Here is a 15254-nt window from a genome sequence, read left to right as displayed (position 1 = left end):
GCTCGAAGCTGAACCAGACATAAGTAGAATGGTGCCATATCACTGAGAAAATGTCAAAATGGTGCGTGGCAGAAGTCTGGCAGGCAGGAGGATTGTGCAGACAAGGCAGAACGCCAGACGAAGATAGCTGAGTAAGTGCCACAGCGTCGACCGTTGCTGCCAGCAATCCCATGACTGCAGCATGATGCAGCCGTAGTGACACTCAGTTGAAGGTGCCAGATTTCTGTATCACGCCTTCCATACTTGCTAGAAGCGCAGGAGGCTATGTGACTCCTGCTCAATATTGAATTATAGTCAAGTTGACTTGAGAATCCCTGGCCAATCTTGAGCACTCACGATTCTGATGTTTGACGTCTCCGTCGAATTGCAAATCTATCCGGCAATGCAGGAACCACCATGTCAACCATGCAGGTTTTTGAACATGAGGAGCTGACCGCGCGGCCTCGAAGGGATCCCAGCTGGGACCATGTGAGCTTGCCTTGTCATCGGAACTGTCAGATGAGTACCCTCACGAAACGAGCAGTGCTGGTCCTTTGTACCACAGAGGTATCGCTAGACCGGTTGAGTCGATCCCGACTCATGGAGGCACAACTGCAGTAAATCGCTGAACGGCACGACGCGACTGCCTTTTGCCATCCTCAGCCATTTGCATGAGTATCTCCTTGGTCGGCCTGATGGGAAATAGAATAGACATGTTGTACTACCTCACTCGAATTAAGGTGTCGTGGCTTTGGAAACTTTGTCGCGAGGCCTTGAATTTGGTTCGTCTCGGCAACCCCTGGGCAGCGCTAATGCAGGTACTCGGGTACGTGGCATCCACTACTTTCGCTCTGAGCCCGAGCAGTTCGGATCTCTGCTGTTTCAAAACTTCATCGACGCACGACATGCGTGATCTCCCATCGTGCCATACTTTGACGCCGATGACATGGTCATTAGCTTTACACCAAAGAGATGATGGAGACAGTTCGAAACCGCCTCACGTACTACTTACCGCAGCCGCTTTTGCTGTTTGATAGACGCGGTGTCTTCTCCCCTCAACTCTGGCCAAGACCTTCAGAACATATGAGCATACCATGATCCTGGACGCCCGAGCTCACGTCGTTTCATATAGCAATGACAACGACTATGAAGTAAAATGCGACAACATCACTGTACGATTTCCGCGGTTCAACGAGTAGTGGGTCAAGAATGAAACGCAGAAGCGCCTCGAGCCAGTGACACAGCAGCAGTAGGTGGCTTATGCGCACAGTCAGGCTCGTGATCTGGCCCGTGACAACAACATTCCTCGGACAAAGCTTCGTCGCCGCCTCCTTTGAGTTCTTTGATCTCGTGGCTAAATTAGCTTTGTTGTCGCATCAGGACTATGGCCAAATACCGGGGGAGTGCGCTTCCCCCAAAGCACGGCTGATTGTCTCTTTCACCTCGTCGAGTACTACTCGAAATTCACGAACTCACACTCGCTCGAAAGCGCATACATTCACGTAAGTCCGCCTCCGCATTTCGTCCCCAGCTGCAGAAAGTCTCGAGCATATCGGGAAAGTGTTTCAAGGTTGAAATTGACCGTCAAGCTTCCAAATTGGGGCTGTATCGTCACTTCCCCGAGAACTCCAAGGACCACAAATCCCTACGTTGCCGCCTCCTACCTCCTCAACGCAAACGACAAGTGACAAGCTATAACCCGGCTTGACACGGCTCCATATTACCACCCAGTCATCCTGCCAAACGGTCAACCTCAACCGATTGCTGAGGCATCACTCACTGACCAGAGTATATAACAGTGCCATTCGCTCTTTCTCAAACCAACTTTCGTCGTTCTTGCCAACACAGTCACTCCTTTCGTCTCAACAACCCAACAGTCTGGTACGCTCTTCACTCCTTGGGGCTGCCGACGGCGTTTCACTTCTCCAACCATCTTTTACCAGCGATAGACTCGCGCTCCTGTTACCGACACACGTTGAACGTGTTACTCTCAAGCCTCCACCACTGTCCTCGCTTGGACTTCCTGCCAATAAAGCATTAGACCCGACCTGAAGGAATATTCACTTCTATACGAACACGTTGACAACACTCCACGGCAAGATGAAGTCGGTACTCTTCGCAGCCTCTCTGCTTGGCTCCTTTGTCGCAGCTTCTCTTCTCATGGAAGAAAAGAGATACCTCGTTACTAGCGTGATCATGGAGACTGCAACGGTCACCGTGACGGCTGGTCGAGGCTGGCGACCATGGGACAACTCTTCGCCAACCGACAGCAACACAGTCTCGCTTATCGAACCGACTCCTACACCAAGTCCTTCAAGCACTGCGGAAGTCACCACGACGATCATACCATCAAGTCCTTCTTCTAGCCCGCCGCCAGCTGAGCCAACCACAGCTCCGCCAGCAGAGACTGGGACAGGCTCTGTCTCAACCTATGCTGATCCCATCCTCAAGCAACACAACATCCACAGAGCAAACCATACCGTCGACGCCCTCTCATGGGACGAAAACCTGGCCAGCATTGCAGCAGAGATTGCGTCCAGCTGCAGCTATGCGCACAATACCCAGGCTGGCGGTGGAGGTTATGGTCAGAACATCGGCGCAGGTGCTCCAGATGAGGATATCGACAAGATGATTACCAACCAGATGTACAACGACGAAATGGTGCTCTACCCCGGTTATGGTGGCGAGCCAGACATGGGCAACTTCGAGCGATGGGGTCACTTCTCGCAGATCGTCTGGAAAGCTACCACCAAGGTCGGGTGTCACACTCAATACTGTCCTGGCGGTCTTGCCGGTGTTGGATCCAATGTTTCTCCATACTTCACTGTTTGCAATTATCAGCCTGTTGGTAAGTTCATCGACAATCTATCTTAGTTCTATGCGTGTAGCTAATATTTTGACAGGAAACTTCGGTGGGCAGTACGCAGACAACGTCCTTCAGCCAAAGGGCGACGCCATGGTCACTGTGTGAAGTGGTCTATACGCCACAGCATGACACAACCTATACAACATCCACGACCATAGTTTGACCTTCAAGAAGCATTCCAGAGCAATGACCAGCGAGCAATCTTGCGATATCAGAAGCAGAAACTGGTCAATTCTTCGACGTGTTATAGACCCATTTGTGGTATTTCTTGGTCGGCATTGGAGTGAACGCACGCGACTTGCCGACAATGTGTTTAGCCATCGGAGGTGGATGTTCTCAAGGATGAAAGATCTCCAATGTGTTGGTCGGCCTCATTTAGGCTCAATAGAAGATAAGACAGATAGCTGCCTCTCAGCTCGAAGCGAGCGTTAGAATCTATTGTCTTGCTACAGGGACCTGCCCAGAGTGTACTTCAGGCTGTTAGAATGCTACGGTCACGTTGTTGTAGATGGCAAACCGGCTCGCACCTTCAATTGCCCATATGCTTCATCAAACTCGAGTTATGACCTGGTCATCGTGGGAGTATGACGCGCCACTGAACGCTTACTTACACTTCCACTCTCGCTAAGAGTGCTGAAAGTATAGACGTTGCCACTAGTACCATCCATTGTCGCCGCTGCCACTGCTGCTTCCGCTTCCGCCTCCGCACTGGCTACTGCGTTGGATTCACTCTTCATCAGGGTGCTGTAAACAGCTGACCACGACGATAACGACGACGATGAAATCTCAGCTGGAGTGACAATATCGGCATACGTCAGTGCCACACACTGTTCCTGTGCTACCGATATCGGAATCTCCAGCACGCCGTTGCCGAGGTCGCGGACGTCCTTGCCGCCTGTGACCTGTTTGTCCCAATCGTTCTTGTTGACAATACCCCATGGGTTGCGCAGCGTGAGGTGAGTACTATTCGCGGAATGGATGGTATAGGCATGCCCACCTATGAGCTGGCCGTCTTCATGCTTGGTGCAGAACGTTGCGGGTTTCGAGGTGGCTTTTTCTCCGATGGACTGGATGTAAGTGCAATCGACGGTCACGACGTTGACTTTCGGCCCGTAGATCGCCTTGAGGACTAGTTCTGGCCAGCTTCCTTTTCCGTTATGGATCACGTCGGGGGAGCCCGTGCTGTCTAGGAGTTGGGAGTAGCCGTCCTCAATTACGGCTAGCCAGGAGCACTGGGAGTCCTTCGTGACGAAGCGGTCGTTGAAGTTCTTCAGGTCTGCTTCGAATTTTTGCTCGTCGCCATTGGGGTTATGTAGTGTGACGTTGATTTTGTGGTGGTCTCCGGGCTGGCCGAGCATACCTGTGATTGTCTTTATGTCTGTGCGGATTATGGCGGCTACGGAGGCCTCGAGGAAGCAGTCTGGTGTCATTCCTTGCTGTATTTCGTTCTCTTCGGGTTGTCCACTTGGACCGTAGAGTGGTATGTCTTTCTGGACTGGGATGACAGGCATTTCGATTGCTTCGCTCAGCATTTGACGTGTCACGAGGACGAGACCTAAGATTATAGACCATCGGGCGTACATGGCACGTAGATACATGATGAGGCGACCTCCGTCCCTGTTGGTTAGCAGCTCGAGATTCAGCACCTATGCTCGGGATGATATTGCTCGGCCATCGAGATTAGTCGATGGGGCATAATAGGTCCAGGAGTACCTTTGCAGCAATGAATTAACATGACCTACTTGCAGCATGGCCGAAGCCCTCGAACCCATTGTTTGGTAGCTGGATAAGGATCGCATTGTCTTCTTATGACAGAGCTTAGGCCAGCCAAGCCGAGTGCGGGAGCGGTAACAAAGCATGTCTTCAACGGCTGGGCTCGACGAAACAGCTACCTTGTTACAAGACTGTAGCCGCAGGCCCTGATATCTGACAGGGTGTGTTGAGTCCATAAAATCATTTGCCTAGGTCAGTGCCGAATCGACCAGGACGGTGTTGAGGGCAGCAGCGAACCTCATCACCTACGGAACGTAGCCGTCCAAGGTACATACTGCTCCTGACACCAAGGGGATTAACAGACGAGTACTGCAAGGTAGCACCACTCAAAAGGGTTGATCTTGTTCCAGGATAAGTGACTCGTTCAGGTGGGACACGAGGGCCGGCATGGCCACATTGCTCTACCCGTCGAGCCGGGTGTGAAGATAACTGGCGTAATCCTGGTAGGAGAGTCTGCCAAGTAAGCTACCAAAGAGGGGACGGGCTTACCGTCCTCGCGGGACAAGGCTTGGCGAAAGACACCCCGGGCCGCCGAGAAGCTGGATTGGATCGAATAAGGATCATGCGGGGAGCACTGCGTTTTCGAAGCTTGAGCAGGAGCTCACTTTAGCGCGAACATGTGCTGAGTATTTCAGACTTGTCCCACCTCTCTCACCAGTGAGGCTACTGTGGTACCACGGATCGCAATCGACGACCTGCTCGCCACAGCTTCTCAAGCGTCACCGTCCGGACGAAAGCCGAGAAGGAGATTGATCAAATCATCAAAAACACAAGCTGGAACTGGCACGGCACTTGAGGTCCAGAGCAGGACAAGATCTTCTGTGCAGATGGGCTCGATGAGGTTCGGGCCCCGCTCGAAATGACGTCGGTCCGTTGAAGCTGAGTCTCGCTGTGGTCACGCGAAGCAGCTAATAATGAACAAGCAATCCTAATATTGCGATGACAGTGGTGCGGCTCACGCGCTGTGCTTGCTCATTCAATATCATGAAGTTATATGTAGCAGTTTTCAATCATATCTTCTCTCGACTTGACGATAGCTTTCGCGTTCTTGCTGTTTGTTGCTAACTGACTCAGCCCGGCATATCTCAACTCCACACCCGGCCCCTTGACTCGGTAAGCACCCTCTTTCCCTTACCCCGAAAAACATCCATCTTCGAGCAGCGACCTCTCTCGCATCTGCGGACGCGTCAAGTGACGGATGTCATACTCCACGAGTCATCTTGAGCCTACTACCACCATGGCAAGATGCTAGTAGCATTCGCTTCGAGCACATGCTACCTGGTATTAGCTGGCAGCCGCTCGAGCGGAAATGCTGGAGACATGGCCGAGCACAATGCATGGCCAAATAACCATACAAATGCACCTGATACGTGAAGACGTTCTTTGTTCGGCTTATTCTACTCATTGACAGTATCTCGATGCCGTCCTACTGCCAGCAGGACTGCCATTACTTTTACCGCACCGCCCTTCGCCTGCTCAACGTCCCGACGGCGGTCGCGCCTCTTTACTCTTGAAGAATTCTAACAATGTCTGGGAAAGCAGGAGCACGTCGTTTCACGAGCCCTATCTCCTTGAACGAGTCCTTGATCCGCACCTCCAAAAGCATGGCGACCGACGAGAAGCGGTCGCTGGAGAATGCAAAGCAGGCAACAGATGCCTTCCAGCAGTCTGAAAAGGAGCCACTGATGAATAGTGTCAAGAATGGCACGAAAGCTGGTATCACTTATGCTGCGCAGGACAAGCTACCGAGGTTGCCTATACCTGACCTCGAGTCATCGATGAAGAGATATCTAGAGGCATTGGAGCCTCTGCAATCCTCAAGGGAACAGGAAGAGAGCAAGGCCGCCACAAAAGACTTCGTTCAAGGTATAGGCAAGGAGCTGCAGGAGAAGCTCAAATTATACTCAGCAGACAAATCGAGTTACATCGAACAGTTCTGGTACGATTCATACCTCAACTATGACAATCCAGTCGTGCTTAACCTCAATCCATTCTTTTTGCTGGAAGATGACCCAACACCCGCGAGGAACAATCAGGTCACTAGAGCTGCCTCACTTATCATATCAGCATTGTGCTTTGTTCGAGCAGTGCGGAAGGAGGAGCTGCCTCCAGACACAATTCGTGGTCAACCCTTGGACATGTATCAGTATTCCCGAATGTTCGGGACAGCAAGAGTTCCCACAGACAACGGCTGTATCATTGGTCAAGACTCCGACTCGAAGCATGTGGTGGTCATGTGCCGCGGACAGTTCTATTGGTTCGATGTACTCGACCACAACAATGACTTGATCATGACTGAGAAGGATATGGCACTGAACCTGAAGTCTGTTGTTGACGATGCCGAGGAGACGCCGATACAAGAAGCCGCCAAAGGAGCCATTGGTGTGCTGAGCACGGAGAACAGGAAAACATGGTCTAGTCTGCGAGATCTGCTTACGAGAGATGAAGGCTCAGTCAACTCCGAATGCCTGAACATTGTTGACACTGCTCTCTTTGTGGTCTCTTTGGACTACACAGAACCTGCAGATGTCTCATCTCTGTGTGGAAACATGCTCTGCGGTACCAACGAGATCATCAGGGGCGTACAAGTCGGAACATGCACGAACAGGTGGTACGACAAGCTGCAAATCATCGTCTGCAAGAATGGCAGTGCTGGCATCAACTTCGAACATACTGGTGTAGATGGCCATACTGTCCTGAGATTTGCCAGCGATGTTTTCACTGATACCATCCTGCGGTATGCCAAGTCCATCAATGGTCAAGCACCAACACTGTGGACTAGTCAGAGCCCTGATCCTTCAAAGCGAGACCCTGAAAGCTTCGGCGACGTGAGCACGACACCTCATAAGCTGGAATGGGAAATGATTCCAGAATTGCAGATTGCACTACGCTTTGCAGAGACGCGCCTAGCGGATCTGATCAATCAGAACGAATTTCAGACGATGGACTTCAAAGGCTACGGCAAGAACTTCATCACCTCGATGGGCTTTTCGCCTGATGCATTCATCCAGATGGCATTCCAGGCAGCTTATTATGGTCTGTATGGTCGCATTGAAAACACCTACGAGCCAGCCATGACTAAAATGTATTTGCACGGAAGAACAGAAGCTATTCGATCAATAACACACGAAAGCTCAAATTTCGTCAAGACTTTCTGGGCAGATAATCCAGCTTCACAGAAAATTGATGCGTTGAAGGCCGCCACGCAAAAGCACACCGCGATCACCAAAGAGTGCAGTAAAGCCAATGGCTTTGACAGACATTTGTACGCACTGTACTGCGTGTGGCAACGCAAGGTGAATGAAGAAGGGGCCGAAGCTGCCAGCAGCACTGGCTTCAGCTCGCCGAGAGAAGGGGCACATAGTCCTATAGATTTCAGCGACCCTGGCAGTGCGAAGAAATTGGAACATTCCAGGTCAAACGGAGAAACTTCCAGCAGTCGGTCACCTGCACCCCAGCTGCACCAGATGCCAGCGCTCTTCTCGGATCCTGGATGGGAGCGAATCAACAGCACGATTCTGAGCACATCAAACTGTGGTAATCCCGCACTTAGACATTTCGGATTTGGTCCTGTGTCTGGCGACGGCTTCGGTATTGGCTACATCATCAAGGACGACAGTATATCAGTATGCGCCAGCAGTAAGCACAGACAGACGCGGCGATTCATGGATAGTCTTGAGTCGTACATGAACGAGATTAGGAAACTGCTCAAGCAGGTCAAGGTCAAGGATCTAGCTGCAGCAAAGACTACACGAGCACGAGAAGCAGAAGAGAAGACAGGCAGGAACGGTAGAATGAAGTCGAAGGGTCGTATCATTAAGACGGAGGCGCAGAAGATCGATGGCGAGGCTAGGGGCACTGCGACACCGATGAGCAATGGTACGACTGAGATAGAAGATGAAGAAGGTCTCGGTGGCTGTGAGTTTGCAACATCAAAGTACCGTCAGATCATTGCTAACATCTTCCAGATGGCTTTTTCGATGCAGGCATGCTTCTGCAAGCACTCAAGAAGAAAGAAGAGCCTACGCCTGCGCAGCAAGTGGTGCAAAAGAAGAAGGCGGTTGGGAAGAAGCTCGCTTTGACGGAGTATTGATACACCTATGGTGTTGTAGTATCTGCCGAACTTGAAGTGCTTGTCATGCAAAGCATACGGGAATTTAAGGAACATGAGGGGTTAGAAGCGGTCCGCGGCGGACATCTCAAAGCTCAAAAGAGCTTGAAGCCATGCAGGGGCGGACTTAGGAGCACGCCATGCTCATGCAGAAGACTGCACATGTGGCGTGATGATAGGCTACTAACCGGAAATGCTGCATCATAGCGTGATATTCGATAGTGAAACCAGCAAATGAAATGTTCCGTGGGCAAAAGTTTTGCTCCACGCATCGTGATGATCCGACCTCGCAAGCATCGCTATCTTCTGGTGCACTTGAACTGCATCGTGACATCGTACTCTACTGTAGTTATCAAACTGCGCTCTGAAGTGAATGTACTGTAGTCACCAGAATACGAGTAGTTTCCGTTCGTTTCAGAGACCTTCAACGCCGTCTAAAGTGCTAGAAAACTCATGTGTGAAGCGGACAGATTGCAGATAAGAACGACACTTCGGGCAAATCAGAAATAGCGTATCATATCCCAGCCAATCGTGCTGGTGCTCCAGAATCTCAAAAATTGCAGTTCTGAGAACAGAACTGTTCTCGAGGGAAGCACCAGAAGTGTCTAAGCTCAAGACAGTTAGCTCTTTTCGTGCCTGCCTTGGCCGAAGCGCTACTTCCTGCGAGAGAGAGACTACGGACTACCTTGATGTCGATGACTTGTATCTCGTTTCAACCCTCTTACTGGTCGTCTCACTACGCACGCTGCCATCATGGCAGCCGTTCAAACCTACCCTGCGTCGCCACCGCCCTCTCATTCGAGCGACCAGGTCAAGAACGACTACCACCAAGAACAAAACCATGTACCGTCACAGGTACACACTCCCCCAACTACCGATGAAGGCAGCCACAAGGACGATGACGCTGTTTCCTCGAGCTCTCTTTCCGACTTGGACGAAAATGTCGACCTCGATGTCAACATGGACGATTTTGAAGAAGAACAAAACCGACTACGTTTCGAAGACGCTGCTCGCGCAGGCGCGGAAGCAGAACAACATGCTCAAATCAAGCCGCATCACTTTGAGGGCGGCGTGCCAGTCTTTCAACCTACTATGGAAGAGTTCAGAGGTGAGAATGTGTACTTAGCAGCTGATTGATCTATGCTGACTTATGGATGATTAGACTTCCAAGCCTTCATGGGCCAAGCCGATGCCTACGGTATGCAACATGGCATTATTAAGATAATACCCCCCGACGAATGGAAAGCCGCCCGCAAGGCCCTCGACGACCTGGTCAAGCACATCAAAATCAAGAATCCGCTCACTCAAGAGTTCCATGGCGCCCAAGGTATCTACACTCAACGCAATATGGAGAAGATCCGTTCCTACAATCTCCCACAGTGGAAAGCTACGTGTGAACAGACGGAGAACCAGCCGCCTGCGAAACGTGGCGAGAAGCGACTCAACGCAGACAAGCTTTTAGGCCGCGGCTCCGTACGGAAGAAGGGCGAAGGTACACCAACACCAGAGACCGGGAAACGACGAGGCCGTCCTCCAAAGAAGCGAGACTCTACAGCAGACCCCGATACCACTCTTGCTGCTCCTCCAACCCCGACGAGTCCCGATGTCACACCTGTCACAATCAAGATAGAAGGAGAGGACGAACAAAAGCGAGAAGAGACCCCAGCTCCCAGCAAACGTGGTCGCAAGCCTAAAGGCCGCCAACCCAAGTCTTCTGTGAAGAAAGAACCCGGTGCAGGAAAGAGCACGGAAACTACCGTAGCATCACGCCGGCTACGAAACGCCCAATCAGCCGTGGATGTTGTAGATGAAGAGGCCTTCGAAGACTTCGACTACCGAGTTTACGATAATGACCAGTGGACCCAAGAACGGTGCGACGAGCTAGAAGAGAAATACTGGAAGTCCTTGAACTTTAGTAACCCCATGTATGCTGCCGATATGCCTGGCTCCTTGTTCGACGAGGATACCAAGGAATGGAACGTCGCCAAGTTGCCCAACCTTCTCGATCTGTTGGGAGCTCCCATACCGGGTGTCAACACTGCCTATCTTTACCTTGGAATGTGGCGAGCCACTTTCGCCTGGCATCTGGAGGACGTCGATCTCTACAGCATCAATTACATCCACTTCGGTGCTCCCAAGCAATGGTACAGCGTTTCTCAAGCAGACGCGCCGAAGTTTGAAAATGCCATGAAATCCATCTGGCCTCAAGATGCGAAGGACTGCGACCAGTTTCTCCGCCACAAGACTTATCTGGTTTCACCTTCAATCCTCAAATCCAAATACAATGTCGAGGTCAATAAGATCATCCACCGAGAAGGAGAATTCGTTGTCACATTTCCCATTGGCTACCATTCTGGATACAACCTTGGCTACAATTGTGCTGAGTCGGTCAATTTTGCTATCGAGAATTGGCTTGATTATGGCAAGACTGCCAGAAAATGCCAATGCGAGGCCGACAGTGTATTCATCGATGTGGACTGGTTTATTCGCAGGATGAATGGAGAACCCAGTCCTGAGTATGAGGAAATTGAGATCACTGACGACGAAGATGACCTCGATGATGCTGAAGAGCGAGGCACTCCTGCTACTACTGGGCGCGGTCGAGGCAAAACCGCGCAGAAACGAAAACGGGCAACCAAAGACACCGGTCCAAACAAGAAGGCCAAGAAGATCGTCAAGATTCGCAAGGTCAGCAAAAATCAGCCATGCTGCTTGTGTCCGAACGATTTCGCGTGGGAAGAGCTGCTACCGACAACGAACAACCAGCGTGCCCACCGGGTTTGTGCTATGTACACGCCTGAGACGTACATTGCGACCGAGGAGGGTGCAGAGAAAGTGTTCAACGTCGAGAACATCAGCAAAGCGCGTCTTGATCTGCGATGTCATGAATGCAAGCAGAAGAAGGGATCCTGCTTCCAGTGCTCTTCTGCGAAGTGTACTCGAGCTTACCATGCGACCTGTGCCATGCATGCTGGAGTTCAGGTTGACAAAGGCGAAATTGCTATCTGGCATGAGGGTGTTGAGTACCGTGACATTGGTTTTGACTGGCGTTGCCGACTTCATCGGACCGTCAAGCGAACGCGGATTACAAGCGAACTTTCGACCATGAACCACGCCACGGACTGGCTAGACAACAAAGAGCTGCACGAACACATCATCGGCCTTGTGCCGGGTGACGTCATCCAATGGCAGGCTTTTCACGGAGATGAAATTCTAGCCGGTGTTGTTGAATCCAAATATGATCCGGGTCAGAACTCCTTAGTGGTGTCTGTTTTGCCTGAACAAAGGGTCAAGCGCGAAGTCGATCCTGCCTGGATACTATTTGTTGACAGTTCGACTTCGTGTTTACAACGGCCCTCAGCAAACGCGCTAGACCTTCCAGAAGATTTGCAGGGTAAGACAGCGCAGGTTCCCGGTTCCACCGAGAAGAAGCCTAGCGAGGGTGACCCGTTCACCGAAGACCCCAAGACTGAATGGGCCGAATTTGTTGTTGAACCTCCACCACACAACAAATGGCAGAAGAAGGTTGACTTGAGCAAGGATAAGCAAATCTTCTACTTCCTAGGCAAGACGTCTACCGATACCAAAGCCCAGTACACTGCCGACGCTACCAAACCTATCTATGACCCGGCTTGCAATTTCTTGGAGACGGTTGAGCCACCTAGAATGGCACCACCCCCACAACCGAAAAGACAATCATTGGCTGCTACGTACCCAATGATCTCCTTTGCTGCACGCAACGCTACCATTCAAACTATGCGGCAACAGGTTGCACAGCAGAATCCATCCACACCAAGAACTACCATGGGGCCAAAGAGTGAATCGATCATGAATGCTGCTCGTGAGAAAGCGCTCGAGCTGGAAAGAACTGGTCAAGCTCCGAAGCCATCGCAGTATCGTGATCTTATGATAGCTGCTGAGGCACAAGCCAATCAACAAGCTCGCATTCTCCAACGTCAACAGGCAAGTCAAACTCACCAACCTGGTCAGGGATCGTTCCCAGCGTCACCTAGCAATATCGGTATTGACCAGTCTGCTGTTGCTCGACAGAAGCAATTTCAGCAGCAGGCTTCGCAGCATTCTCGCAGTATGTCGTCGGTGTCTCAGCACAACTCCCCACATCAGTCGCCGCCATTGCCATTGTATACCACCAACTCTCCGATGCCAGGATATCGACCGTACCACAATATCGCGCCTAGCTACTACTCGAATGACAACTCCAGGTATAACATGATGGGTAGCTTCACGCCGCAGTCGATGCAATTCACGCATGACTGGATGAACCCGCCAGGCAGGTCGCCGTCGTTTCCGAGTCCAGCCATGCCGACTATGGAATCGAACTCTCCCGAGTTAGCATTCAAGCAGCCTGCAAACTTTACACATTCTCCTTCGGCAATGCAGAATAGCCCTCTGCTGCCAGCGATAAACCCACAGTCGCACACGCCATCACAATCACAAACACAACCGGGGCAGCCTTTTTTAGGGGATAGTGCCGTCAGTCGAGGCACTGGCGGCACTTCAACCCCATCCTTGAAGAAGGAAGCCTCAAGCATTGAATCTAACCGGACCACTATGTCCTCATTACCACCACCTCGCACACCGACTGAGATAGAACGTCAAAGGCGGATAAGCAACCCATCTTGGCCGTTCAAGAGCCCTGAGCAGATTATGGCCCAGAAAGGCGAACGCGAGAAGAATGGCAGTCAATCTTCCGGCTCTCGCCCAGTCAGCAGACCTGGTAGCGGATATTCCACGAAAGCATTCCCAAGTCCAAGACTACATGCGACACCATACGGACCAGAACCTCAACCACAAATGTATATCAATCCAACAGCCACTCAGCTCTCCTCATCTGCAAGCACAAGCCATTCTCGCGCTAAGAGTATGAGCGTAAGTGCAGGACTCGGCAAGATGGGTCCGCCGACTTATCACTCTATGCCGCCATTCCGAAGGTCAATGTCTAGTAACAATCTGACGCCAATGGACCTGGATGTGAAGGCAGACATTACTGGCCTTCGACATGACTTTTCTGGTCATACCAACCGGCATATGCCAGTGTTCGGGCCGCACCCCATGCCGCCACCCTCTCGAAGTCGCAGATCAACCATGACAGCAGCTGCACCTCCAAGTGATATTGACGCACCGATCGCGCCTCCGTCACCAGGGCTAGAAAGTACTCTGGGATCGCGACCAACAACTCGTTCTGGCACGCCAGTGAACGATCGACCCCCACCGCCTGCACTCGTATCGTGGCAGAATCATCCTGGTTTCTGGGGCAAGATTGCTACGTACTTTTTGCGCAAACATGAGAGTTCGGCAACGGTCTACAAGTCACCTTTTGGAGTTGGGCCTTCTTCAAGCACTGACTTATTAGGAACTGTGCCTAGCCAAGGTACTGATGCGATGACGAGAATGCAAGGCGCGAGTACCATCGGTAACGACGAAGGACTGGCGGGGCGCTGGCTTGTTGATCTTGACCACAATAGCCGAGATGTGGTCGAGTACTGGAAAGGCGAACACCCGCTTGGTATGCGACCTTGATTATACATACTCTTCCATGGTGCAGAAGAGCTATGAGCTACGATTTATGTTTGAGAATACGCGAATTACGTCTGATGCAGTCCTATCATGTCGATCGTTGAGGAAATCAGCGACGGTGCTACATGCCTACAGCATCTGGGTCTACTTTGCGTGTGTGGACTTTGAAGGAGTTGGTATAAGGGCACTAACCGACTCATAGGGCCGTACTCTCCCCATGCAAGATAGGCCTTCAGTGAGACAGCGAGAGAAAGTGTATTACATAAAGAAACATGCATTACTAGATGGAAAGAAACAATGTCGGTCGCTTTTGAGCAGCGAACCGACTTGGTAGAGAAAAGAAAATGGAAATGGTTTCTTACCACCAATAAGCATTACCAGTACTCGTGCCTTATTGATCTGCATTTGAATGAACTGTTTGCTCTGTTGTAGGCAGGTGACCTCGCGCCTCAGAAGTGTTGCTTTCATTCGTGGTTAAAAAGAGCCGTTGAACTTGAATAAATAATGTCATGCAAGATTATGCGGCTCGGGGTCAGGCAAATTCCGTAGCTAGGGATTTTCACATGCTTCATGCAGGGCGAGACGGTGCAGCGGCCCCTGTTCCTGCCCCCATATGTAGCTATCGCATCTAAAGGAACAATCCCTCGCGTACTAGGGAGAAACGCCAGCTTCATCGTTCTACAGGCGAGTTGCCTACAGCCAAGGATTGTCAGCATTGCGCCGAGACTCGCAATGGTATGGAACAGATGAGAGATTACGTTCGCGTACGACGGAGATAGAATCCAAAATAGGCTGAACATCCTTGCTAAAAGATGCCGAGGTGTGGGCCTTACATGTTGATGATTGTGGTCATGCTCACTGCTCAGTACTCTTTCACCTGCGCCTGTCCTGGCGTATTGTCTGCTGCGCAAAACCATTGACTGCGTTTCTGTCCTTCTTCTCTTCAACTCTACAGCGGTTCTCAATCATTCTGAGGCTCATCCGCAT

General features: G+C 51.2%; 4 protein-coding genes across 4 annotated transcripts; 3 read left to right on the top strand and 1 right to left on the bottom strand.

Annotated features, from left to right (window-relative positions):
* Nucleotides 1–2079: 2079 nt before the first annotated feature.
* Nucleotides 2080–2950, top strand: PMZ80_009569 (uncharacterized protein; the record flags this gene model as incomplete). Its single annotated transcript, XM_064877962.1, has 2 exons — nt 2080–2827; nt 2883–2950. The coding sequence occupies 2 exons, from the start codon at nt 2080–2082 to the stop codon at nt 2948–2950; spliced, it is 816 nt and encodes a 271-aa protein (XP_064726070.1).
* Nucleotides 2951–3405: 455 nt separating this feature from the next.
* Nucleotides 3406–4356, bottom strand: PMZ80_009568 (uncharacterized protein; the record flags this gene model as incomplete). Its single annotated transcript, XM_064877961.1, has 1 exon — nt 3406–4356. The coding sequence occupies one exon, from the start codon at nt 4354–4356 to the stop codon at nt 3406–3408; it is 951 nt and encodes a 316-aa protein (XP_064726069.1).
* Nucleotides 4357–6144: 1788 nt separating this feature from the next.
* On the top strand, nt 6145–8711 carry YAT1 (carnitine O-acetyltransferase yat1; the record flags this gene model as incomplete). The annotated part of the gene is made up of 2 exons (XM_064877960.1): nt 6145–8536; nt 8587–8711. The coding sequence occupies 2 exons, from the start codon at nt 6145–6147 to the stop codon at nt 8709–8711; spliced, it is 2517 nt and encodes an 838-aa protein (XP_064726068.1).
* A 771-nt stretch (nt 8712–9482) lies between these two features.
* PMZ80_009566 (uncharacterized protein) lies at nt 9483–14270 on the top strand (the record flags this gene model as incomplete). The annotated part of the gene is made up of 2 exons (XM_064877959.1): nt 9483–9837; nt 9892–14270. 2 exons carry the CDS (start codon nt 9483–9485, stop codon nt 14268–14270), a joined length of 4734 nt encoding a protein of 1577 aa, XP_064726067.1.
* Between the last annotated feature and the right edge of the window lie 984 nt (nt 14271–15254).

Source organism: Knufia obscura, assembly GCF_036327395.1.
Source record: "Knufia obscura strain CCFEE 5817 isolate CBS 148926 chromosome Unknown scaffold_14, whole genome shotgun sequence".
Lineage (NCBI taxonomy): Eukaryota > Fungi > Ascomycota > Eurotiomycetes > Chaetothyriales > Trichomeriaceae > Knufia > Knufia obscura.
This window is presented reverse-complemented; position numbering and strand designations above follow the sequence as displayed.